This window comes from Scyliorhinus torazame, chromosome 22, assembly GCF_047496885.1.
Source record: "Scyliorhinus torazame isolate Kashiwa2021f chromosome 22, sScyTor2.1, whole genome shotgun sequence".
Classification (NCBI taxonomy): domain Eukaryota; kingdom Metazoa; phylum Chordata; class Chondrichthyes; order Carcharhiniformes; family Scyliorhinidae; genus Scyliorhinus; species Scyliorhinus torazame.
Window position 1 is genome coordinate 35,178,444 of NC_092728.1, and position 26,590 is coordinate 35,205,033.

The 26,590-nt window shown below is 47.0% G+C and overlaps 1 protein-coding gene across 3 annotated transcripts in view; it reads left to right on the plus strand.

Annotated features, from left to right (window-relative positions):
• The window catches only part of imp4 (IMP U3 small nucleolar ribonucleoprotein 4), a 54,792-nt gene extending 32,533 nt beyond the window's left edge, over positions 1-22,259 (plus strand). For 2 of the 3 annotated variants that reach the window (XM_072488040.1, XM_072488041.1), the window contains 4 exons: positions 834-988; positions 13,615-13,709; positions 17,190-17,263; positions 21,242-22,259. In XM_072488040.1, the coding sequence (XP_072344141.1) occupies positions 834-988; positions 13,615-13,709; positions 17,190-17,263; positions 21,242-21,354 (437 nt within the window). In that variant the 3' untranslated portion in view covers positions 21,355-22,259. The remainder of the gene's footprint in view (positions 1-833; positions 989-13,614; positions 13,710-17,189; positions 17,264-21,241) is intronic. The other variant, XM_072488042.1, reaches the window with a different exon arrangement.
• The last annotated feature ends 4,331 nt before the right edge of the window (positions 22,260-26,590 follow it).

Consider the following 26,590-nt stretch of genomic DNA (forward strand, 5'->3'; position numbering starts at 1 on the left):
TTACTGTATGTTTTAAAAAGGTTAACTTGAGTTCATAGAATAAACATTGTTTTGCTTAAAAAAAACGTTTTGATTTCTGCTGTACCACACTTGTAGATCATAGAATTTACAGTGCAGAAGTGGGCCGTGTGCTCCCCATACAACAATCGATTAAAAGTTGTGGGTCAGGTGAACTCCATGATACACTTTAGGGCTCTCTACACCTTGGCCCATAACACTACAAAAATCAATAGCCCACCCCAGTTGGACATGATCCAATCCCTGGAGCTGCTACTTTTAAACTTATCCAATAGAATTGCAAGCAGTGTTTAAACTTCACCCAATAGAATCGCAAACAGCGCATGATTGATCCTCATTCTGACAGTTGTGTACAATCCCAGCAGCTTGCGCTGACAGTTTGTGAGAAACAGAACAACAGAACCAGCACCTGAATTGTTTCACAAAGACAAGATGTCAGAAGTAATGTCCTTTTGGTAAAGTTAGCTATCCTAAATCCCATTTGATTACTTATTACTGCTATGTCCTAAAAATACATGTTTAATGGTTAATAATAATTACTCAGTCCTATAATTAATCCCAATCCTTAATAAAAAACTTATGTAAAACTACTCTAGTGGCATGCTAATTATTCAGTTTTAAGAGTTATCATCGCTGAACCCCCTCTTCAGGGGTAACTGGTAATGTCCTGCTCTGAGGGTGGCCTGAAGTGTGACTTGGAATGTCCTGTTCTGTGGATGGCCTGAGGGGTAAATGCTTGGCATTGCTGCTCCTTAAGTCTGTGCTAACTTCTTTTCTCTTGCCCTTTTTCCTCACCCACCCGATGCTTCTTCCAGACGGCCTCATCGTTTGCCACCTGCCTTTTGGTCCGACTGCCTACTTCACCCTCTCCAACGTGGTGATGCGACACGACATCCCAAACATTGGCACCATGTCAGAGGCCTACCCGCACCTTATCTTCCACAACCTCAACTCGAAGCTCGGCCTGAGGGTAGGTACAATATGCAGGAGGTGAGGACCACTTCGCCTTCCCTCACAAACACTCTTCACACATCTGCACCATTTAAAAACCCAAACTCTCGTGTCACTTTGTTTCCCAACCCTTCTCAGTGTCAATATTGCAGTCTCTCTGCGCAGATTCACAGAACGGGTCATTACGTAGAACATAGAACATTACAGCGCAATACAGGCCCTTCGGCCCTCGATGTTGCGCCGACCTGTGAAGCCACTCTAAAGCCCATCTAGACTATTTTCTTATTGTCCATATATCTATCCAATGACCATTTGAATGCCCTTCGTGTTGGCGAGTCCACTACTATTGCAGGCAGGGCATTCCACGCCCTTACTACTCTGAGTAAAGAACCTACCTCTGACATCTGTCTTATATCTATCTCCCCTCAATTTAATGCTATGTCCCCTCGTGCTAGACATCACCATCCGAGGAAGAAGGCTCTGACTGTCCACCCTATCCAACCCTCTGATCATCTTGTATGCCTCAATTAAGTCTCCTCTTAACCTTCTTCTCTCTAACAAAAACAGCCTCAAGCCCCTCAGCCTTTCCTCATAAGATCTTCCCTCCATACCAGGCAACATTCTGATAAATCGCCTCTGCACCCTTTCCAATGCTTCCACATCCTTCCTAGAATGCGGCGACCAGAATTGCACGCAAAACTCCAAATGCGGCCGCACCAGAGTTTTGTACAGCTGCAACATGACCTCATGGCTCCGAAACTCAATCCCTCTACCAATAAAAGCTAACACGCCGTACGCCTTCTTAACAACCCTCTCAACCTGGGTGGCAACTCTCAGGGATCTATGTACATGGACACCGAGATCTCTCTGCTCATCCACACTGCCAAGAATCTTACCATTAGCCCAGTACTCTGTCTTCCTGTTATTCCTTCCAAAATGAATCACCTCACACTTTTCTGCATTAATCTCCATTTGCCACCTCTCAGCCCAGCTTATCTATGTCCCTCTGTAACTTGTAACATCCTTCCGCACTGTCCACAACTCCACCGACTTTAGTGTCATCTGCAAATTTACTCACCCATCCTTCTATGCCCTCCTCCAGGTCATTTATAAAAATGACAAACAGCAGTGGCCCCAAAACAGATCCATGTGGTACACCACTAGTAACTGGACTCCAGTCTGAACACTTCCCATCAACCACCACCCTTTGTCTTCTTCTAGCTAGCCAATTTCTGATCCAAACTGCTAAATCACCCTGAATCCCATGCCTCCGTATTTTCTGCAGGAGCCTACCGTGGGGAACCTTATCAAACGCTTTAATGAAATCCATATACACCACATCAACTGCTTTACCCTCATCCACCTGTTTGGTCACCTTCTCAAAGAACTCAATAAGGTTTGTGAGGCACGACCTACTCTTCACAAAACCGTGTTGACTATCTCGAATAAAATTATTCCTTTCCAGATGATTATACACCCTATCTCTTATAAACCTTTCCAAGATTTTTCCCACAACAGAAGTAAGGCTCACTGGTCTATAGTTACCGGGATTGTCTCTACTCCCCTTCTTGAACAAGGGGACAACAGTTGCTATCCTCCAGTCTTCTGGCACTATTCCTGTAGACAAAGATGACTTAAAGGTCAAAGCCAAAGGCTCAGCAATCTCCTCCCAAGCTTCCCGGTGAATCCTAGGATAAATCCCATGGGACTTATTTATTTTAACACTTTCCAGAATTGCTAACACCTCCTCCATATGAACATCAAGCCCTTCTAGTCTAGTAGCCTGAATCTCAATATTCTCCTCGACAACATTGTCTTTTTCCTGTGTGAATACTGACGAAAAATATTCATTCAGCACCTCTCCTATCTCCTCAGACTCTAAGCACAACTTCCCACTGCTGTCCTTGACTGGCTCTACTCTTACCCTAATCATTCTTTTATTCCTGACATATCTATAGAAAGCTTTAAGGTTATCCTTGATCCTACCTGCCAAAGACTTCTCATGTCCCCTCCTGGCTCTTCGTTGAGTCTGTTAAGTTGTTGCTAGCTCATTGCAGGAGCAATACAGCTCATCTTGCTTTCCTGACTTTCTGTATCTCTGGAAATTTACGCCCTCAAGTGCCTACCCTGTTTCCCCTTTAAAAGGCTCCATTGAATCTACCGCCGCCTGTCGTGCATTCCAGGCCATAAACACCTGCTGCATGACAACAGCTTTTATAGAATCATAGTTGTTCAGCGCAAAACAATGCCCTTCAGACCATCATGTCCACGCCAGCCATCAAGCACCAATTTGAATCCCGTTTTCCAGTATTTGGTCCATAGCCTTGTATGCTGTCTTTATTCAAATGTTCATCTAAATACTTCTTAAATGTTAAGGGGTCTCTGCCTCGACCACCCATTCAGGCAGTGAGTTTCAGATTCTCACCGCCCTCCGGGTGGTTTTTGTCAAATCTCTAAATCTATTTTACCTTAACGTAAATCGATGTTGCCTGTTTAGTAGCCCCTCCACTAAGGGGGAAAGTTCCTTCCTTTCCACCCGATGTTCCTCATAATTTTGAACACCTGGATCAGGACCCCCCTCTGCCTTCTCTGCTCCAAGTCCTTGTGTTGTGTTTTTTCAATCACTTTGATATTATCCCTCTGATTCTTGACCCAATCACAGATCCCTAGAAAAGATACCGCATAGAAAGGGGGCCATTCAGCCTATCTTATCCATGCCGACCCAAAAACAACCAGGTGGCTTTTCGAATTCCACCTGGGGTGGCATGGTGGAACAGCACCAGGACCCGGGTTCAATTCCGGCCTTGGGCTGTGTGAAGTTTGTACACCCTCCATGGCAAATGGAGTTTAATGTAGAGAAGTGTGAGGTGATTCACTTTGGAAGGAATAACAGGAATGCGGAATATTTGGCTAATGGTAAAGTTCTTGAAAGTGTGGATGAGCAGAGGGATCTAGGTGTCCATGTACATAGATCCCTGAAAGTTGCCACCCAGGTTGATAGGGTTGTGAAGAAGGCCTATGGAGTGTTGGCCTTTATTGGTAGAGGGATTGAGTTCCGGAGTCGGGAGGTCATGTTGCAGCTGTACAGAACTCTGGTACGGCCGCATTTGGAGTATTGCGTACAGTTCTGGTCACCGCATTATAGGAAGGACGTGGAGGCTTTGGAGCGGGTGCAGAGGAGATTTACCAGGATGTTGCCTGGTATGGAGGGAAAATCTTATGAGGAAAGGCTGACGGACTTGAGGTTGTTTTCGTTGGAGAGAAGAAGGTTAAGAGGAGACTTAATAGAGGCATACAAAATGATCAGGGGGTTGGATAGGGTGGACAGTGAGAGCCTTCTCCCGCGGATGGATATGGCTGGCACGAGGGGACATAACTTTAAACTGAGGGGTAATAGATATAGGACAGAGGTCAGAGGTAGGTTCTTTACGCAAAGAGTAGTGAGGCCGTGGAATGCCCTACCTGCTACAGTAGTGAACTCGCCAACATTGAGGGCATTTAAAAGTTTATTGGATAAACATATGGATGATAATGGCATAGTGTAGGTTAGATGGCTTTTGTTTCGGTGCAACATCGTGGGCTGAAGGGCCTGTACTGCGCTGTATTGTTCTATGTTCTATGTTCTATGTCTGCGTGGGTTTCCTCTAGGTGCTCTGGTTTCCTCCCACAGTCCAAAGATGTGCAGATTAGGTGGATTGGTCATGCTAAATTGCTTCTTAGTGTCCAGGGATGTGCAGGTTAGGTTATGGGGGGTAGGGTGCTCTTTCAAGGGGTTGGTGCAGACATGATGGGCCGAATGGCCTCCTTCTGCACTCTAGGGATTCTATGATTCCTGCTCCCTGCCCATAGCCTGTAGCTTACAGCACTTCTATGTCTGGTGCAGATCCAGGTACTTTTTAAAAGATCTTAGGGTCTCTGCCTCCACTAACAACTCAGGCAGCGAATTGCAGAGCTACCACCCTCTGCATAAAAAGGTTTTTCCTCATGTCCCCTCTCATCCTTCTGCCATTTAGCTTGAACTTATGACCCCTGGTTTTTGAACACTCTGCCAAGGGAAACGGGTTCCTCCTGTCCACTCTATCTCTACCCCTCAGAATTTTGTACACCTCAATCATGTCACCCCTCAGCCTTCTCTGTTCCAAGGAAAATGGCCCCAACCTCTCCAATTTCTCATTATCGCTACACTCTCCAACCCTGGCACCTAAAGAAAGCTCTTCTCTGCAATCTCTCCAGAGCAATTACATCCTTCCTGTAATGTGATCAGAACTGCACACAATTCTCCAGTTGTGGCTGCACCAGTGTCTTCTGTGCTAATGGGAGCAGTTTCTCTCTATCAACAAGGGGGCCGATTGTTATGGCGGTGCAGGCAGGTGCACCATCACAGCAGGCTCAGGGGTCAGACTCCTCCTCTTCCCGATTATCGACTCAGTTTCAATACTCATGATTAAGGAAAGCAGCGTCCTGAGTACTGGCTGTGGGGCACCTCGCCATATGCTTTCCTCCAGTCTGAAGGCCAAATGTTCACCCCTTCTCTCTTGTTTCCTGTCCTGTAAACAATGTTGTGTCCATGATGCAGGAGGTCTTGTGGTGCATTGAACCTCTGAGCTCCCAAGTTCAAGTCCCACTCAAGGACTTGCACATCGTCCCCCAACATCCACCAGTAGCAGGTGGTAAGAATTATAGAATCCTACAGTGCAGAAGGAGGCCATTTGGCCCAAACCTGCACAAACCTACCTCGGCCCAATCTCCACTCTTTTCCTGCCGCAACCCCACTCTAAGGGGCAATTTATCATGGCCAATTCACCTAACCTGCACATCTTTGGACTGTGGGAAGAAACCAGAGCACCCAGAGGACACCCACACAGACACAGGGAGAATTTGCAAATTCCATGCAGTCACCCAAGATCAGAATCGAACCTGATCTCGGGCACTGTGCGGCAGTAATGCTAACCACTGCCACGCGAGAGATTCCTGATCAGCCGTCATGTGATAGAAATAAATTGGAGCCTCAACTCATGTGACAATTTGTAGCTCTGATGTATTGTGTGGAAAAGCGCATGTTGCCACAGTGGCTTGGACTCTTGGGGAATTGGGACATTCGATGTGGATCAGATTGGTGCCATCAGTGCAGGGTTCGATTCCCGTCCCGGCTGGGCTATGTTCAGAAACTGCTTCCTTCTCCAACCTGTGGTGGAAGTCGTAGGTCAGACCTGACTGAGAGCTGAGGAAGGCGTATCCATAGTGCCACTGTCCTTGCATTTCATGAACTTTTAACTTTGCAGACAAGCCTTACTATGTCGTTATGTTATCAGATGCCTTTTGGAAGTCCGTGTATATTATATCAACCACGTTTCTGCGATCAGCTTTCTCTATTAAGCTTCAACAAATCTCCAATGGCTTTCTTTAATAATTCTACATTTATCCAAATGTAATCCAAAGATATGCAAGTTAGGTGGGGTTACGGGGCATGGGTGGCAGAGTGGGCCAAGGTAGAGTGCTCTTTCAGAGGGCCGGTGCAGATTCTATGGGCCAAATGTCCTGTAGGAATTCTGCCTTGTTGGAATTCCATGGTCAGCGACTGTTAATTTTTATCACAGATTATCATTCCTAAAAGCTTTCCCGTCGCCAAGGTGAAACACGTTGGCCTGTACTTGCTGGGCCAATTACCCTATTTTGAAAACAAATGTGACATTTGTAATACTCCATTCCTCTAGCACCCTGCTCGTATCTAAGGAACGTTGGATGCTTATGATCAGTGTTACGATCCCTGTGGAGACCAACAATCCCCCAGAAAGCCAATATTTCACTCTTTCAAACATTACTGTATCAAACCATTTAAATCCAACAACTTTCAAACATTAATATTGCAAACGGATAAATTTAACTTCGTCAATACAACAAAGGTAGACCTTGCGTAGTAATGAGCACTTACTGCGCTAGCATCCAATCTGTCTTTTCAACTGAGCCTTCAGTTTTAGGATTTCTCATTTCCCATGCTATTATTTCAACCCTCGGGCTGTAATCATGGCAGCCGTGTTCCAACTGAAGTCCCCAGAGGCTCCCTTCTCGGATCCCTTTAAAAGTTCAGGTGGGCTCTGGTAACACTAAAAAGCAGCAGTGGATATTGTCCAGTTACAATCCCTCACCCTTGGGCTTTTAGTGTTATGTCATTTTCATGCCTTTCACTAACAACAGTGAAGCTATAAAGAATCAGGATATAGCGCATAATACATGCTGACACAGTTTCTGCTCTATTCGCAGATCCCTGCTTCAATGCTAGAATGTGTTCTAAAACTGCCAACAGCAAACTGTTCACCCAGAGTGAACCTTTACTTATTTTTTCTCGCCTGAATTCTGTGTTCTGTTACAACATCCTGGGAGAGGGCCCCCCCCACCCCGGACCCGGAGTCTCAACACAATTGAACAACTGAATAATTCTTAGAAAATACCTGAAGTCTTTGGCCTTAGTTACAGCCACCAAGTTTGTAAGATCATACACAATTACTTTTTATTTATAATAAGAACTGTAATGAAATATGCAGCAAATACAACGGGTTAACTATTACCTGATTCCTAAATTCCCCACTTTAACTTGCCCCCCCCAACCGTATGTACACACAGACACAGAGGGGAAGAGAGGGGTGAAAATAATAAGTAAAAGGAAAAAGAGTCTTTGTTTTGGATAGTTGTTTTTAAAGCAGACCTTCCTTTCACATCCTGGGGCGTCATTCTCCGACCCCCCGCCGGGTCGGAGAATTGCCAGGGGCTGGCGTGAATCCCGCCCCCGCCGGTTGCCAACGTCTCCGGCACCGGAGATTCGGCGGGGGCGGGAATCGCGCCGCGCCGGTTGGCGGGCCCCCCCCGTTCGATTCTCCGGCCCGGATGGGCCGAAGTCCCGCCGATAAATTGCCTGTCCCGCCGGTGTGGATTAAACCACCTTTTGAACGGCGGGACAAGGCGTCGTGGGCGGGCTCCAGGGTCCTGGGGGGTGCGCGGGGCGATCTGGCCCCGGGGGGTGCCCCCACGGTGGTCTGGCCCACGATCGGGGGCCCACCGATCCGCGGGCGGGCCTGTGCCGTGGGGGCACTCTTTACCTTCCGCCTCCGCCATGGTCTCCACCATGGCGGAGGCGGAAGAGATTCACTCCACTGCGCATGCGTGGGAAACTGTCAGCGGCCGCTGACGCTCCCGCGCATGCGCCGCCCGGGGATGTCATTTCCACGCCAGCTGGCGGGCACCAAAGGCCTTTTCCGCCAGCTGGCGGGGCGGAAATTCCTCCGGCGCCAGTCTAGCCCTTCAATGTTGGGGCTCGGCCCCCAAAGATGCGGAGCATTCCGCACCTTTGGGGCGGCGCAAGCCCGTCTGATTGGCACCGTTTTGGGCGCCAGTCGGCGGACATCGCGCCATTTCGGGAGAATTTCGCCCCAGGTCTCTGTTTGCAGCCTGTAATGGTTTAACAGTAGATTCATTCATTCGGGTTCTCTGTAGGTTCAGAAATACAAACTTCACAGCTTTTCTGGACATTGAGAGAAGAGATGGACCAGGCCTTTGTCCCGATGTGTCTAGGATTCAAATTATGCTTCTCTTGGGTCTCTAGAAATCATTCAACTTGAGTAGGACCCAATCATCACCTGTTACTGTTGCAACCTCTTGAATCTCTTATTCTCTCTCCTGCTTAACTTGAAGATACAAGTCCATTAAGCATCCATGAATCAAAGATAATGAACGCAAAAATAAAGTTAGGGGAAATAAGGGAATCAACAGGAAGTACCCTGGCAATTCTGAACTGCCCAACAGAAAATATTGGTTGGCCAAACCCCAATGCAGCTGGGCTTTTAAAATGCATCTCTTCATTTTTAACCCATTCTGTGCTCTTAGTGTGTCTTCGCCGGTATCATCTTCCTCGGTAAAGACATGTAAAATACTCATTTAATACCTCGTGCGTGTCCTCTGCGTCATCTTTTTGGTTCCTCTTACTGCCAGTCTGTTCTTTCGGGAAGACTTCTAAATTCTTTTTCTTGTTAGCTGCTGGTCTTTGCGCTCTCTCTCTCTCTCTCTTTGCCACTCTTATTTCTCCTTTAAACGTGTGAACTTTTAATCCTCTGAATATTCAGCCTGGTTCTTTCCTGTATTGTCAACTTGACATCTGTTCATTCCGGTTCTTCTTGATCTACCTTTCTCATCATCCAGGAAGCTCTGGTTTTGCTTGCCCTATTTTCCTCCTCATAAAAATCTTCCCTTGCTGTGATCACTATTCCCTAGAACTTTACCATATATCACTTGATCCACTTGACTCGCCCTCGTTCCCCCAGAACTGAATCCAACTTCAATCCGGCTTCAAACTTAACAATCAAGAAATTTCTCCTGAAGGCGTTCCGGAAAGCCTTCATTACTATTCCAGTTTTATGGAATACCCGTTGTCACTGATCTTCTATTCTTACACCCATCTGTAAATTGACTCCTCTGTGTCCTTCCCACTAGTTGGTCGTAGCTTTGAGCCCTACTGCCAGATATTTGCCCCTTGGCTAACAGCTGTGGTGAAACACTGAGGGAGTGCTGCACTGCTCTGTTAACTGAGACCCATCTGCTTTTTCAGGTGGAGACAAAAAAGGGCGTGGGGAGCGAGGAGGGATCCTGAACACACACTTCTCCCTCAACTAATGCCAAAAATGCACATTGGTCATTGACCATACTGAAACATTGCTTCCGGGTGAGGGAGGGGGGGTGCAGTTGGGCAGCACACCAAGTCTTGGGCACAAGTGCACTGGGAATCAAATCAAGCTACTCACAAGGGGAGACCTTCTTCCCGTACGAGGGGATGGAGCAGCCTCACTACCCCCTCAATCGCCGTGTCTCACCTCCCCATAGCGCCTGGCACAAAACCTCCCGGACGCCAGCCGACACTCTGACATCTCCACAGAAACTGGAGGTGAGCCCCGAGCCACTGGCATTCAAGTTTCTCTCTCCACCCTGCTGACCATCCCTGCATTGCTGACCTCTCCGCCGGAGCGATGGACATTTTAAAACTTGGCCGCCATTCTCAAAATAAAAGACAGATGCTCCTCCCGCAATCGGGATCACTGCAGCCCGATTTTTCCGCAACCCCCCCAAATACCGCCCGCAACCCTTACTTTGAGAAACCTTGGTGCAGAAGGAGTATCTAACCCATGTCCTGGGAGAGTTTACCCAATTTAGTGTGGTCAATCTATCCAAGCTGCACATCTTTTGGGTTTGTGGGGGTGAGACCCAGGCAGACACGGGGAGAATGTGCAAATTCCACATGGACAGTGACCCGGGGCCGGGATTGAACCTGGGTCCTTGGAGCCATGAGGCAGCAGAGCGAACCACTGCGCCACTGTGCCGCCCCTGTCCTGGGAGTGTTTGATGGGGAGGGAGCTTCACTCTAATCCCAAGCTGTACCTGTCCTGGGAGTGTTTGATGGGGACAGTGTAGAGGGAGCTTCATTGTGCATCTAACCCCATGCTGTACCTGTCCTGGGAGAGCTTGATGGGGACAGTGTAGTAGGAGCTTTCCTCTGTATCTAACCCTGTGCTGTAATGTGTTTGGTAGGACTATCTATTACACCACTTGATCAGTAGCTGTTGTCATGAGTTATATTTGAATCCGAAGGGCATAAGAACTATATTATATTCATAGCACAGCATTTGAAAGCAGTGGTATAATCAGACAAAATCAGCATGGATTTACGAAAGGAAAATCATGCTTGGCAAATCGACTAAAATTCTTTGAAGACATAACTAGTAGAGTTGACCAAGGCAAACCAGTGGATGTGGTTTATTTAGACTTTCAGGAGGCTTTCAACAAGGTCTCGCAGATTAATATGTAGCACACGGGATTACGGGTAGTGTCTTGAGATGGATAGCAGACAAGAAGCAAACAGTTGGAATAAATGGGTCTTTTTCTGATTGGCAGGCAGTGACTACTGGGATACCGCAGGGGATTTGTGCTAGGACCCCAACTGTTCATATTATATATTAATGATTTGGACGAGGGAACTAAGTGAATTATCTCCAAATTTGCAGATGATACAAAGTTGTGTGGGAGGGTGAGCTGTGAGGAGGATGCAGAGACGCTTCAGTGGGATTTGGACAGGCTGAGTGAGTGGGCATATGCATGGCAGATGCAGTATAATGTGGATAAATCTGCTTCGGTAGCAAAAATAGGAAGGCAGATTATTATTTGAATGGGTGTAAATTGAGAGAGATGGATACTGAGCGAGACCTTGGTCACATCGTGCATTACTCGCTGACAGTAAGCGAGCTGTTACAGCAGGCAGTAAAGGAGGGAAATGGTATGTTGTCCTTCATAGCAAGAGGATTTGCGTATAGGAGTAGAGCTGTTTTACTGCAATTGTATAGGGTATTGGTGAGGCCACACCTGGAGTATTGTATGCAGTTTTGTTGTCTTAGCTGAGGAAGGATGAACTTGCTATGGAGGGAGTGCAGCGAAGGTTTATCAGGCTAATTTCTGGGATGGTGGGACTGTCATATATGAGGAGAGACTTAAATTGGTTAGGATTATATTCCTTGGAGTTTAGATGTTTGAGAGGGGATCTCATAGAAACGTACAAAATTCCAACAGGATTAGTCAGGGTAGATTCAGAACGAATGTTCCCGATGGTGGGGGAGTCCAGAACTAGGGGTCATAGTTTGAGGATAAAGGGTAAACCTTTTAGGACTGAGGTGAGGAGAAATTACTTCACCCAGAGAGTGTTGAATCTGTGGAACTTGCTACCACAGAAAGTAGTTGAGGCCAAATCGTGTACTTTCAAGAGGGAATTAGATACAGCTCTTGGGGTTAAAGGGATCAAGGGATTTAAAGGCGAGGATGAGCCGGCTCTTTGAGGGGGTAGAAGATGTGTGTGAACGTTGCGGGGGGGGGGGGGGGGGGGGGGGGCCGCAAATCACGTTCATATGTTTTGGTCCTGTCCAAAACTGAAGGATTACTGGAAGGAGGTTTTTAGGGTAATCTCTAAAGTGGTGCACGTGAAACTGGACCCGGGCCCTCGGGAGGCCATATTCGGGGTGTGGGACTGGCTGGGGCTGGAAACTGGTGCGGAGGCAGATGTTGTAGCCTTCGCCTCGTTGCTCACCCGAAGGCGGATCTTGTTGGGATCTCTGTGCCCTGGCGTGGCGGGGGGACCTGTTGGAATTCTCGACTCTTGAGAAGTTTGAACTGAGGGGAAGAATTATTCATTATGCACTTTCAAGCATTGGATATTAGTTGGGGGAGGGGGAGGGGGAAGGAGTGTTGGGCGGGCGGTGGGGGGGGGGGGGGGTGTGCGGGGACTGTTGTGTGTTAATGGTGACCAAGGATGATTCCTGATTCCCTTTTGTTATTTGTTTATGTTAACAAGCGTGCAGTTGTTTGGGGGTTGGTGGGAGGATGGGATTGTTGTTGATATGGGGATTGTTGTTGATATGGGGATTGACATTATATTCATAACTGCTTATTGTTTATTGTTGGTGGATGCAAATTTGGGAGAAAATGTGAAAAAGGAGAATAAAAAAATATTTTTTAAAAAGTGATCAAGGGATATGGGGGAAAAGCAGGATCAGGATATTGAACTTGATGATCCGCCATGATCATAATGAATGTCGGAGTGTGCTCGAAGGGCCGAATGGCCTCCTACTCCTATTTTCTATGTTTCTATATCCAGGAATGAAGCATAATTAGGGGCAACACGGTAGCACAGTGGTTAGCACAGTTACTTCACAGCACCAGGGTCCCAGGTTCGATTCCCGGCTTTGGTCACCGTCTGTGAGGAGTCTGCACGTTCTCCCCGTTTCTATGTGAGTTTCCTCCCACAGTCCAAAGATGTGCAGGTTAGGTGGATTGGCCATGATAAATTGCCCTTGGTGTCCAAAAAGGTTAGGTGGGGTTACTGGGTTACGGGATTAGGGTGGCGGCGTGGGCGTGCTCTTTCCAAGGGCCGGTGCAGACTCGAAGGGCCAAATGACCTGCACTGTAGATTCTATGATTCATCCACAAAGGTAGGGATTCACCGATTCACAAATTTCAGAGTGGAAAAAATGTCTCCTGATCTCAGTCGTAAATGATCAGTCCCTTATCCTGAGACTGGACCTGGTGAAGAAGCTAGTCTCTGCTCCAGAACAGAATAGACTTGGACTGTTTTCATTGAAACGGTTGAGGGGCGACCTGTTAGAGGTCTACAAGATTATGAGAGGAATGGATAGTGTGGATGAGCAGGCACTCTTTCTCAGGATGGAGGGGGCAGGCACTCTTTCTCAGGGTGGAGGGGGTCAGTCACTAGGGGGCATAAGTTTAAGGTCCGTGGGACAAAGTTTAGAGGATATGTGCGAGGCAGGTTTTTTTTACACACAGGGTGGTGAGTGCCTGGAATTCGCTGTCAGGGGAGGTTGCAGAAGTAGATACATTAACGGCGTTCAAAAGGCATCTCAACAAATTCATGGATAGGATGGGTATAGAGGGATACAGCACTAGGAAATGCTGACGGTTTTGGCGAAGGGTGGTATCATGACCGGTAGAAGCTTGGAGGGCCGAAGGGCCTGTTCCTGTGCTGTATTGTTCTTTGCTGCATGTTAAGTTGTCAGTGACTGATCGCTTGCCTGTTTGCTTCCTAACTGAATGTGTTATCCATAGGTATCCAATATCCTAAAGTATTTGTTTCCAGTCCCGAAAGATGACAGCAGAAGGGTAATCACATTTGCGAACCAGGATGACTATATCTCCTTCAGGTAAATCGGGCAGAACTGTACAGCTATTATTGTGGGCAAGTGAGGGATGGTGGGGGCTGCTTCTTGAATTTTACATCTTGGGCTGTCACTTTCACCGAATCATAGATTCCCTACAGTCCAGAAGGAAGACATTCAACCCATTGATTTTTCACCAACTGCAAGAGCATCCTACATCGGCACACTCCCTGCCCTATCCCCGCAATCCCATAACCCCACGTACCCTGCACAACAAGGAGCAATTTAGCATAGCTAATCCACATAAACTGCACGTCTACGGACTGTGGGAGGGTACCGGAACAGCCAAAGGAAACACATGCAGAGACGGGGAGAACGTGCAAACTCCACACAGCCAGATTTTGTGTCGTTAGTGAAGAGTTTGAAGGTTTCCATGTTTCTGTGTTCCATTTGCTGCCCTCTGCTGGGGCAGACCTTGCTTCCTACATGAAGCACGAGCATCGTAGCTTCCTGCGCCATTTCACTACTGGCTGGTGCCATGTTGCACTCAGTAGTTTTACCAAGTGTGGACCACCAGACATTGCTATGGTTATGGTGGCGCTTGGTTCTAGGGCATCTCTGTTGGCGCTTGTCCTGCTCCAGATACGACTGCAATAGTGAGTATCAGTCTCTGCAGCCATGCTGCTATTAGAGAATGGAGTACAGTCCTTTGGTGGAAGAGTTGGCACTGGCAGTGGGCAGTGGATTAAATGGTCAAGTCCTGAGCTGTAGAGGTGATGAGCGGCAGGTTTGAGGTGTCTTTGGTCCTTCCACCCACTCAGCGCAGTCTGAGGCAACTCAGGGCCACAGTCGGTTCACTCGAGTATGTGTCTCGGTGCTTTTCCAGTCACCTGAGAACTCCTTTTATTGTGGAAGCAAGTCATCCTAGACTCTGAGTGACTGAGAAGGAGATGTTTGTAATTTTTTCCATGGGTGCAATGGTAGCACTGTCGCTTCACAGCTCTAGGGTCCTCGGTTCGATTCCCGGCTTGGGTCTCTGTCTGTGCGGAGTCTGCGCGTTCTCCCCTTGTCTGCGTGGGTTTCCTCCGGGTGTTCCGGTTTCCTCCCACAGTCCAAAGATGTGCAGGTTAGCTGGATTGGCCATGCTAAAATTGCCCTTAGTGTCCAAAAGTTAGGTGGGGTTGCTGGATTGTGGGGATAGGGTGGAGGTGTGGGCTGAAGTGGTGTGCTCTTTCCAAGGGCCGGTGCAGACTGCTGTTTGTGGGAGGGAGTTCCAAACCTCTACCACCCTTGGAGTGAAGAAGTGCTTCTTAACATCTCTCCTGAACGGTCTGACCCTAAGTTTTAGACTATGCCCTCCAGTTTTAGAATCTTGAACCAGTGGAAATAATTTATCTTTATTTACTCTGTCTTTCTCTGTTAATATCTTAAATACTCCGACCAGATCACTCTTTAACCTTTTAAATTCTCGCAAAAACAGGTCTAATTTGAGTAATCTCTCCTTGTAACATAACCCCTGTAATCCAAGTATCATTTTTGCAAAACTACATTGCACTTCCTCCAAAGCCAAAATATCCTTCCCAAAGTGTGGTGCCCAGAACTGCTCACAGTGACTCCAAGTGGGGTCTAACCAGGGTTTTGTATAGCTGTAGTATAACCCCTGTGTCTTTATATTCTGATCCTCTAGATATAAAATCCGGCATTCTATTTGCATTTTTGATTATTTTCTGCACTTGTTCCTGGCATTTTAAGGCTCCATTTACCCGAATTCCCGAATCTCTTTGGGCATCCACTGTACCTAACCTCTTTCCATTTAGAGAGTACTCTGCTGTATCTTTTTTTGGACCAAAGTGGATAACCACACACTGTTTCTTGAAGTGCAGTTAGACTCCCGAAATAATAAATTCTCGCATTGCCCCATGCCTGACCCCAAGTTGCCTGGCCAGAATTCTGTGTTTCTCTCGCCCTCCTTTTCTTGAATAGCAGTGTTACATATTTGCTAACTTCGAATCACTGGTACTGTTCTAGCATTGAATGGATTTTGGGAATCAGATCATGGTCATCTGATTATGTCCTTAACTCCGCCTTCCTGCCTCTCCTCCCGTAACCTTTGTCTCCCTTGTCCATCAAAAATCCGTCTAAATCAGTCTTGAGAATAGTTAGTGACTCAGTCTCCACCGCTCTCTGGGAAAGAAAATTACAAGACTGCAATACAAAATTCCTCCTTGTTTCAACCTTGCCTCTTATTTTCAACCCGTGTCCCTTCATTCGAGGTTCCCCCGCATGAGAGGGGAAGGCCTCTCAGCTTGTAGGCTATCATCTCATTGGGATTTGTCCGATTGAGGTGTCTTAAGTTTCTCCATTGCTGTTTGCTCTGATAATTACCCTTGTCACTTTTATGAGCTGCTAGGTAAACCTCCTTTTTAAGTTTTTTATTATTCATTTGTGCATATGGACATTGCTGACTGTAAAGTCGCCATTGTCCCAGTAAAGTCGCCATTGTCCCAGACGACCATAGGCTGTTTTCCCCTTTGAGAGGGAGAGCTGACTGGTGGTGATTTAACCTGAGGATCACCACACCTCAGACGAGGGGCAAGGTCATGTATACCTCAGCCGGTATGGGAATTGAACTGTTGGCATCGCTCTGCATCCCGAACCAGCTATCTGTCCAACTGAGCTAAACCAACCTCCGAGCTTTGCTGACGAGGCCAGCATTTATTACCCATCCCCAAGTGTCACGAGGTGGTGGCGATGGAGGGCAGTGCTGCAGTCCATGTGGTGTAGGTACACCCACTGCCGTTAGGGAGGGATGCCCAGGATGTTGCCTCAGCAACCGTGAATGAACAGCGATATATTTCCAAGTCAGGGTAATGAGTGATTTGGAGGGGAACTTGCTGTTGGTGGTGTTCCCATGTATCTGCTGCCCTTTTCCTTCTGGATGGTAGTGGTCATGGGTTTGAAAGGTGCTGCCTAATAAACTTTGGTGAATTCCTGCAGTGCATCTTGTAAGTGGTACACACGGCTGCTACTGCGCGTTGGTGGTGGAGGGAGTGAATGTTTGTGGAAGAGGTGCCAATCAAGCGGGCCTGCTTTGTCCTTGATGGTGTAGAGCTTCTGGAGTGTTGTTGAAGCTGCACTCATCCAGGCAAGTGTGGAGTTTAAAGCCGCAGTGATAAGTAGAGACTCCATGAGTGCGGGTATCAGTAATGTCAAAGCATCTATTGGCTGCCGACAGGGTCAGGCTGTGATTTCCCCCCCCCCCCCCCCCCCCCCACACACACACACACACACACACACATACACACACACACCTTTTTCTCCATGGCTGAATTGCTCTCTCGTGATATTGGTTGTTAACTGTCACTGCTTACTCATTAATAAAAAATGGTAGTTTTGAGTGCATTTGTGAAACTAATCCAATAGGGTATTGGTGTCTTTGCAAGAGCAAGTTTGAGGAGGGCGCAGTGAGGGCTGGAGGGGCGCTGCTTCTAAATGGTAACTTTTTCTTTTGTCCGCTGCCTCCAGGCATCATGTTTACAAAAAGATGGACCACAGAAACATCGAACTGTCTGAAGTGGGGCCCAGGTTTGAAATGAAATGTAAGTTTCTCGTCTGCTGAGCAAAACGGAATTATTTCAGAAGCTGCTAGAGTCCAGACTTTCCCTAGGATGGGTAATCAGCCTGTCGCACAGGACCACTTGCTCAGTGGAGCTGCTTTTTGTCTGCAAGAGGAGGGAGAAATCTCAGAACACACTTGCCGGGCACAAACTCCATCTACAATGTTTACATGGGCAGTTCTGATGTCAACATTGTGTCACATTCCAAAAGCTGGGCAGGCACTGCCCCCATCCACAATATATTTAAATAGGAGCCAAACAATGGCCTCCAGGGCTTGGCAGAGCACTTTTATCCCACATCTACCAGCGTCGCTCTCTGGTTGCCTGGGGCACCATTGTTGCTGCCACTTTGTAAGGCAGTGTCGAGCCTCCGCTAGCCTGACCCTTTCTAAGAGAGCTATATTTGGCCATGTGGTCCCTTGTGCAGAATGATCTGGTGGTGTAGTTGGGCTAGGGGGCGCATGTGAAGATGTCCAGTATCTGTGTCCCACTCACCCAACAAGAGCTGAGTGCCTTCAGGTGACCAGGGGGGGGCTGCTGAGGGAATTGGAATCGGGCAGTTTCAATAACTTGGAACCAGTAAGGTTAATGCGAAGGGTGTACAGTGGGATGTCGTGTATAAAGGAGAAGACAAGACCGGCACACTGTCCAAATATTTCAATCAATCTCATCTCTATCTACCTTACCCTTCCTTCCTCATTTCCACCACAAAGCATGGTGGAGGTTTGGAACCTTCTTCCACAAACGGTAATTGATGCTAGATCAGTTGTTAATTTTAAATTGTCCAGCAAAGGCCTTAAGAGATATAATAATTTTTATTGTCACAAGTAAGCTTACATTCACACTGCAATGAAGTTATGAACATATGGGCCATATATGGAGTTAGGCCAGAGATCTCATTGAATGGCGGCACAGGATCGAGGAGCTGAATAGCTTACTCCTGTTCCTATGTTCACTGCCTGCCAACCCCACAGTTCCCCCACTGATCTTCCCAGGAAAAGGCAAAAGTAAACATCCTTGCCTCCAGAAAAGTGCCATTTGACCTCGCAAAGGCAATCGAGGAGAGATTCAGAGGTCCAACTTACTTGATTATTTCCATTAATAGTAGGCTTTCTGCTTGTTGCGTGTTGTATTTTTTTCAGTTCGCAATGAATGATTTGATCCTTACTGTTGTTCAGCTCAACCACTCTGATAAAATCACATGTTTACGAGCATACAAATTAGGAGCAGGAAGTGACTGGCCACTCCGCGCCTCAAACCTGCTCCGCCATTCAGTCCGAATGTGGCTGACCTGAGTGTAACCCTCGACTTCACTTACCTGCCTATAAACCTTCACCCCCCACCGCCTGTCAATAATCTACCTAACTCTGCCTTAGAAAGCTCAACGACTCCGCTTCCACCGCCTTTTGAGGAGGAGAGTTCAAAAGAGCTTAAGTTCAATAATCCAAGCCAAAAGAGGAATTATATTTTTAAATCCCCGACGAGCCCCCAATTTTAGTATGATCTCAGACCAGACCCCAACAATGGCTGGGATACTGTACAGAAATCCTAAAATTTTATTTTAATTTTATAAAACTGAGGCAAAATAGGGATATGGCATATTTTTTAAAACTTTATTACTAACAGTATTAAAATGTCTTTAACATCACACAAAAAAAAGCTTACAATTACTCATTAATCAATACAGTGACACAACCCTAAAACTGCTATCTTTATTTTCACTCGAACAACAAAACCATTTCAGATCTCAATTCCCTTTTAAATACTGTCAGCACGCAGGAATACTTGCTGTAAAGAAATGTCTTGGATACTCCACTTTGAGAAAGAAATCTTTTGATGCTACTTGAAATAGAGACCTGACAACCTGTCAGAATAATGTAGAATCATGGTTGTATTCTTCAGAAACTTCTCAGCTCTCCTTCCAGCTACTCTGAACCTCAACACATGATTGCATCAGCCCCAATCTCTTCCCATTAACTACATCATCTGACGAAACTGAACACAATGTCTCTAATTGCCTACTACCCAAGGGAACCCCTCTTAATATAAATAAAAATTCATTTGTCCAAACTTTTACGATGCTTTAATTACACCTCTGGCTTCAGAAAGCCTAGCAGTCTTGCAAACCAGGATTTTTAAAAACATGACTGCAACAATCATGCACAGACTAACCAAGGTTTTTAACATTTACTGCACCAGATACATATATATATCTGAAATTCCTGCATTTATTCATATCATTCTTTTCTACACTAAAATTGGTTCTCTCCATCCCCGAGCATCTCAAACCACAGGCCACTTCTGGAACAGCACTACCGTTCACAGTGTAAGGACCTTCCGAATCCATCAGTGCCTATCAGCAATCAGTAGCTAGTGGTGTCCCTCAGGGATCAGTGTTGGGCCCACAACTGTTCACAATTTACATAGATGATTTGGAGTTGGGGACCAAGGGCAATGTGTCCAAGTTTGCAGATGACACTAAGATAAGTGGTAAAGCAAAAAGTGCAGAGGATACTGGAAGTCTGTAGGAGGGATTTTGGATAGGCTAAGTGAATGGGCTAGGGTCTGGCAGATGGAATGCAATGTTGACAAATGTGAGGTTATCCATTTTGGTAGGAATAACTGCAAAAGGGATTATTATTTAAATGATAAAATATTAAAACATGCTGCTGTGCAGAGAGACCTGGGTGTGCTAGTGCATGAGTTGCAAAAAGTTGGTTTTCAGGTGCAACAGGTGATTAAGAAGGCAAATGGAATTTTGTCCTTCATTGCTAGAGGGATGGAGTTTAAGACTAGGGAGGTTCTGCTGCAATTGTATAAAGTGTTAGTGAGGCCACACCTGGAGTATTTTGTTCAGTTTTGGTCTCCTTACTTGAGAAAGGACGTACTGGCACTGGAGGGTGTGCAGGGGAGATTCACTAGGTTAATCCCAGAGCTGAAGGGGTTGGATTACGAGGAGAGGTTGAGTAGACTGGGACTATACTCGTTGGAATTTAGAAGGATGAGGGGGGATCTTATAGAAACATATAAGATTATGAAGGGAATAGATAGGATAGATGCGGGCAGGTTGTTTCCACTGGCGGGTGAAAGCAGAACTAGGGGGCATAGCCTCAAAATAAGGGGAAGTAGATTTAGGACTGAGTTTAGGAGGAACTTCTTCACCCAAAGGGTTGTGAATCTATGGAATTCCTTGCCCAGTGAAGCAGTAGATGCTCCTTCATTAAATGTTTTTAAGATCAAGATAGATAGTTTTTTGAAGAATAAAGGGATTAAGGGTTATGGAATCAGGTTTCTCTTGAGAAAATTAGATTGTTACTCGAAGAAGAGGTCATTGAAAAGATATGGGGGGCAGAAATATATAATGTGAACAGTTGGGGTCCTAGCACAGATACCTGTTGGACCTCACTCGTCACTGCCTGCCAATCAGAAAAAGACCCATTTATTCCAACGTTTTGCTTCCTGTTTGCTAACCAACTTTCTGCCAATCTAAAGACACTACCCGGAATTCCATGCGCTTTAACTTTACATATTAATCTGCTATGTGAGTTCTTGTCGAAAACAAGGGATTCAGGGTTAGTGGGGCTGGGCTTGTGGTCGGGCAGGAAGGTGGAGTTGAGACCACAATCTGATCAGCCATGAGCGTGTTGATTGGCAGAGCAGGCACAAAGACTGAATGACTATGTCTGCTCCTAAATCCTGTAGTCCCTGTTTCTTATTGCGGGTGGGCATAGAGTGGGATTAGATTAGCTGGGATTAATTGGGCCCGAGCCTATGGTGGGATTTAGCTTGTTTATAGAGAAAACATTGTTGCGGATTTGATTGGCCAAGAGCTTCTGGTACTTTAGAACATTTGGTAGTTTTATTTCAATGTTTTGTGACTCTTCCCAGCCACTGCCTCTGTGCCTTGAACTGTGTAAATCCAATAACTCTGCTCTGTCTCTCTGTCTTTCCCTCTGGCAGTATATCAGATTAAGCTGGGAACCCTGGAAAACGAGAAAATCTCTGACACTGAATGGCGTTGGCATCCATATACGAATACCGCCAAAAAGAAGAGATATCTTAGCATGGAGTAAGACGAGGCGTCACATCACCTGGGCAAGGCGGGGGGTGGGGGGCGATGGTGAGATCGGCCTGGCACTGTTGTGGCTACCCTTGGATTTGAAACTCACGGTTTGTTCAATTCACGTAACTTTCTTGACTGCAACAACTCTGCGCAAATGTACATGGTAATCGGGGGCTATCGCTGATTCAATGCCATGTACAGGCCCTTGGCTGACCTTCAGTTTGCCATTGATTCATAACCAGGTGACACAGACTTTTCGCTGTAACTGTTTGTAAAGCAGATAGTTGGTCACTGCTGCCACTGTTTGATATGAGAGGCCAACAGCGATGGAGCTTCAGCACAGCATTAGCCCAGTGACTATTTGCTCCCCGCCCTCTGATCCATTCTTCTCGAGCTGCCGCTCTCACTGGCGTGCTATCAAGCAACTGTCTTTGTACGCGGACAGTGAGTCTTTGCGATGTACTTGGCCACCTTGACAAAGTTCAAACCAGCCTTTCCAACTGATGGGGTCAGGAGAGTGATCAGGCGCCCCGGTAACTTCTGAATTTGCCCCTTCCAGTCTTGAGGGTACTGAGACCAAGCGTTTGGTTCTGCAGCTGCCCACTAGAAGGAGAGCAAACAAAATATCTGTAATGTTTCACCCTGAGCTGAGAATTCAACATTTAATCCTTTAGAGGCTGGGCTGTTGGTGGTCAGGAGGGCAGCTGACCTTAACGAAGGGGGTGTTTTAATTGGATGGGCCCCTTGAGTTGGAAAGGCTATGAGACACGGCTCTGATTGGTCAGTAGGTTTTATTGGTCTGTTGGGAGGAGGGGGAGATATTTGATATCGTTCTGGTTGGCAATAAAATTTAACTGCAGACCTTTGCTGTTCCACTTGCACTTCAAAATTAAAATGTGTTCCCAATCTGTGTAACCTTAGTTCCAATGGAATGTGTCTGCGCAGAAGCTCTTTGGCCAGCGTGGTCTTTAACGCAATGTTCAAAGGGAGTCACTGGGATGATTTCCCAGAGGGTGGTACTGAAAACCTTCTGGGAGAAATCAGTGCAGTCACCACAACTTGGAAGGGAATTGAGGAGGACCCACTGCCAAAGAACGAAATAGCCCCTGTTGTTGTATTGTTTACAACCCTCCTTCCTCCTCAAACCAAAAAAAACAAGACAGTACTTTAGGAAAGCACCAAACCTGCGAGGGAAATTCTTCCGAGTGTGGATTTAAGAAGGCATGTTTTTATTTTATTAAAGTAATTTCAGATTTAACAGCGAGTTAGTCATGACAGTTGGTGGGGCTTGGTGTTTTGACTGCGACATGTGGTCAATCATGAATGCTGAAAACATCCCTGACAATTAGATCTGTGGGAAGTGTATCCAGCTGTACTTGCTGACTGAATGAATGGATCAGTTTGAGCAGCAGCTGGAGCACCAAATTGCAGAAAGCATCATAGATAGAAGTTAGGGACACGTGGTCACACCCAAGGTACAGGAATATAGATGGGTGACCACTCAACTGTATAGTTTAAGGTGCGAGGGACAAGGTTTAAAGGAGATGTTTGACGCGTTTTTTACACAGGGTGGTGGGACCCTGGAACTCGCTGCTGGGGGAGGTAGTGGAAGCAGATACAATAATGACTTTTAAGGGGCGTCTTGACAAATACATGAATAGGATGAGAATAGAGGGATATGGGGCTGGATTCTCCGCCCCGCCACGCCACTTTTCAGCCTCGACCGCCGACGGGATTCTCAGTTAAGCCAGCCAGTCAATGGGGTAGCCGCACGCTGTCTGGAAACCCCTGGGCGCCGACAAAATGGAGAATCCCGGAAGGGCAGCATGGTCAGTGTAGGCTTGGAGGGCCGAAGGGCCTGTTCCTGGTCCCCGGAAGGGCAGCATGGTCAGTGTAGGCTTGAAGGGCCTGTTCATGTGCTGTAATTTTCTTTGTTCTAGACGGGGCAGGCAAACAGTGCAGGAGTCCCATGTGTCCGTGCCCCTCTTTACAAGTATGCTCTTTTGGATACTGATGACGGGGATGTCCCATTAAGTGACAGCAACAGTAGCTAGAGCAGAGGCACCATGGCTGACCCTGCTGTACAGAGGAAGGGGTCAAATCATAATAGAGCAATATTAATTGGGGATTCGGAAGTAAAGGGCACAGATGGGTGCTTCTGTGGCCGTAAAAGAGATTCCATGATGGTGTGTTGCCTCCATGATACCAGGGTCATGGATATCTGAGCAGGTGCAGGACATCCTGAAACGGGAGGGCAAATAGGCAGATGTCATTATCCACATTGTACAAATGACATAGGCAGTAAGAGATTCTGTGGGAACGAGAATGACTCGCGCTTGGTGTGTTGCCTCCGAGGTGCCAGGGTCCGTGATATCTTGGATCGTGTTTTCGGGATCCTTAAGGGGGACGGGGAGCAGCCCCAAGTCGTGGTCCACATCGGCATCAACGACATAGGTAGGAAAAGGGATGGGATGTAAGGCATGTATTCAGGGAGCTAGGGTGGAATCTTGGAGCTAGAACAAACAGAGTTATTATCGCTGGGTTGTTACCCGTGCCACGTGCTAGCGAGACGTGGAATAGGGAGAGAAAAGTTGAACACGTAGCTACAGGAAGGAGGGATTCAGATACCTGGATAATTGGGGCTCATTCTGGGGTAGGTGGGACCTCTACAAATGGGATGGTCTACACTTGAACCAGAGGAGGGGTACTAATATCCTGGGCGGGGGGGGAAATTTGCTAATGCTCTTTGGGAGGGTTTAAACTAATTCAGCAGGGGGATGGGAACCTGAAGTGTAGCTCCAGTGTGCAGGAGGTTGAGAGTAGGGAGATTATGAGTAAGGTTTCAAGGTCGCAGGAGTGTACCGGCAGGCAGTAAGGTGGTTTGAAGTGTGTCTACTTCAACGCCAGGAGCATCTGGAATAAGGTGGGTAAACCACCTATAAAGGTTGGTACATGGGACTTCGATGTTGTGGGCATTTCGGAGACATGGATAGAGCAGGGACAGGAAAGGTTGTTGCAGGTTCCGGCGTTTAGATGTTTCAGTCAGCTCAGGAAAAAAGAGCGGGAGCTGCGAGTCGGAGCGGAGATTTAAAAAACGCGGGAGCTGCGAGTCGGAGCGGAGATTAAAAAGCGCGGGAGCTGCGAGTCGGAGCGGAGATTTAAAAAGATCACGGCCTAGTTTCAGGAGCCGTTCGGAGGAGGAGGAGGAGCAGTCTCTGTCAGGGAGAGAACCTGAGAACATCTGAGACCCTCAGAAGGTAAGTAAGTGATTTTTACTCATTTTTACTTTTATTCCCTTTTCAAATTGTGTGTGTGGGGGTGGGAAACTGAAGTGACATCACAGAAAAGCTGTGACCTGAATCTACACTAAATTAAAAAAATTAAGCATTGGTAACTAATTAAACATAATTACTTAATTATAATTTAGTACTATATTTAGCTTTCACATTTTCGTAGAAATCTAGTGCGAGGAAACAGATAGTTAACAGTAACTTTAAAAAAAAAAAAAATGTTTTTTAAACTTTTAATTTTAATTTACTAATTAATTGACGCAATGTCAGTTAGAGGGGTGCAGTGATCTGACTGAGATGAGGCAGGTCCGAGAGGCTTCCAGCATCCCGGATGGCTTCATCTGCAGAAAGTGCACCCAACTGGAGCTCCTCACAGACCGCATGGTTCGGTTGGATCAGCAATTGGATGCACTTAGGAGCATGCAGGTGGCGTAAAGCGTCATAGATCGCAGTTATATAAATGTGGTCACACCCAAGGTGCAGACAGAAATGGGTGACCACCAGAAAGGGCAGGCAGTCAGTGCAGGAATCCCCTGTGGTTGTCCCTCTCTCGAACAGGATACTGTCGGGGGGGATAGCCTATCAGGGGAAAAGAGCAGTGGCACCACGGCTGGCTCTGATGTTCAGAAGGGAGGGTCAAAGCGCAGAAGAGCAATAGTCATTGGTGACTTCATCGGTGGGGCCGGTTTATGGCTTACCAGTTGAGGAGTATAACAAGTAAGGGGCAGCAGCTTGACCAAGAGTATATTCGAGTATACGGGAAAAGATGGTGGAGGGTGCTGGGGTGCCGTTGCCGGGCCAGTGGTCTACCGAACAGCTGGTGAACATTTTGAACTTTAAATTCCAGCAGGAGAGGAAGGAGGCCTCAGAGGGCATGGCAAAGGTGGTGGAGCCACTTATGGCGGATTTCATACAGTCATAGAAGTTTACAGCATGGAAACAGGCCCTTCGGCCCAACTTGTCCAAGCCGCCCAGCTTTTAACCACTAAGCTAGTTATTCAGAGCTCCGAGGACCCGGGTTCGATTCCCGACTTTGGTCACTGTCTGTGCGGAGTCCGCACGTTCTCCCCGTGTCTGCTCCGGTTTCCTTCCACAAGTCCTGAAAGACGTGCTTGTTGGGTGAATTGGACATTCAGAATTCTCCCTTAGTGTACCCGAACAGGCGCCGGTGTGTGGCAACTATGGGATTTTCACAGTAACTTCATTGCCGTGTTAATGAAAGCCTACTTGTGACACGAAAGACTATTATAAAATCGCCTGCATTTGGCCCACATCTCTCTATACCCATCTTACCCACATAACTGTATAAATGCTTTTTTAAAAAGACAGAATTGTACCCGCCTCAGCTACTGCCCCTGGCAGCTCGTTCCAGACACTCACCACCCTCCGTGAAAAAATTGCCCCTCTGGACCCTTTTGTATCTTTCCCCTCTCATCTTGAACCTATGCCCTCTAGTTTTAGACTCATCTACCTTATCTATGCCCCTCATTAGTTTATAGATTTCTATAAGCTCACCCCTAAGCCTCCTACGCTCCAGGGAAAAAAGTCACAGTCTATCCAGCGTCTTGTGCGACCATCACATTCACCACAGCCTTACGTCTTGTACAACTTCAACAAGACGGGACTGTGAGATGTGGCAGGTCCGGGAGGCTTCCAGCGTCCCGGGTGGCTTCATCTGCAGAAAGTGCACCCAACTGGAGCTCCTCACAGACCACATGGTTCGGTTGGATCAGCAATTGGATGCACTTAGGAGCATGCAGGTGGCGGAAAGCGTCATAGATCGCAGTTATATAAATGTGGTCACATAAATGCAGGCAGAGAAATGGGTGACCACCAGAAGGGGCAGGCAGTCAGTGCAGGAATCCCCTGTGGTTGTCCCCCTCTCGAACAGGTATACCCCTTTGGATACTGTCGGGGGGGATAGTCTATCGGGAAAACAGCAGCAGCCATGGCTGG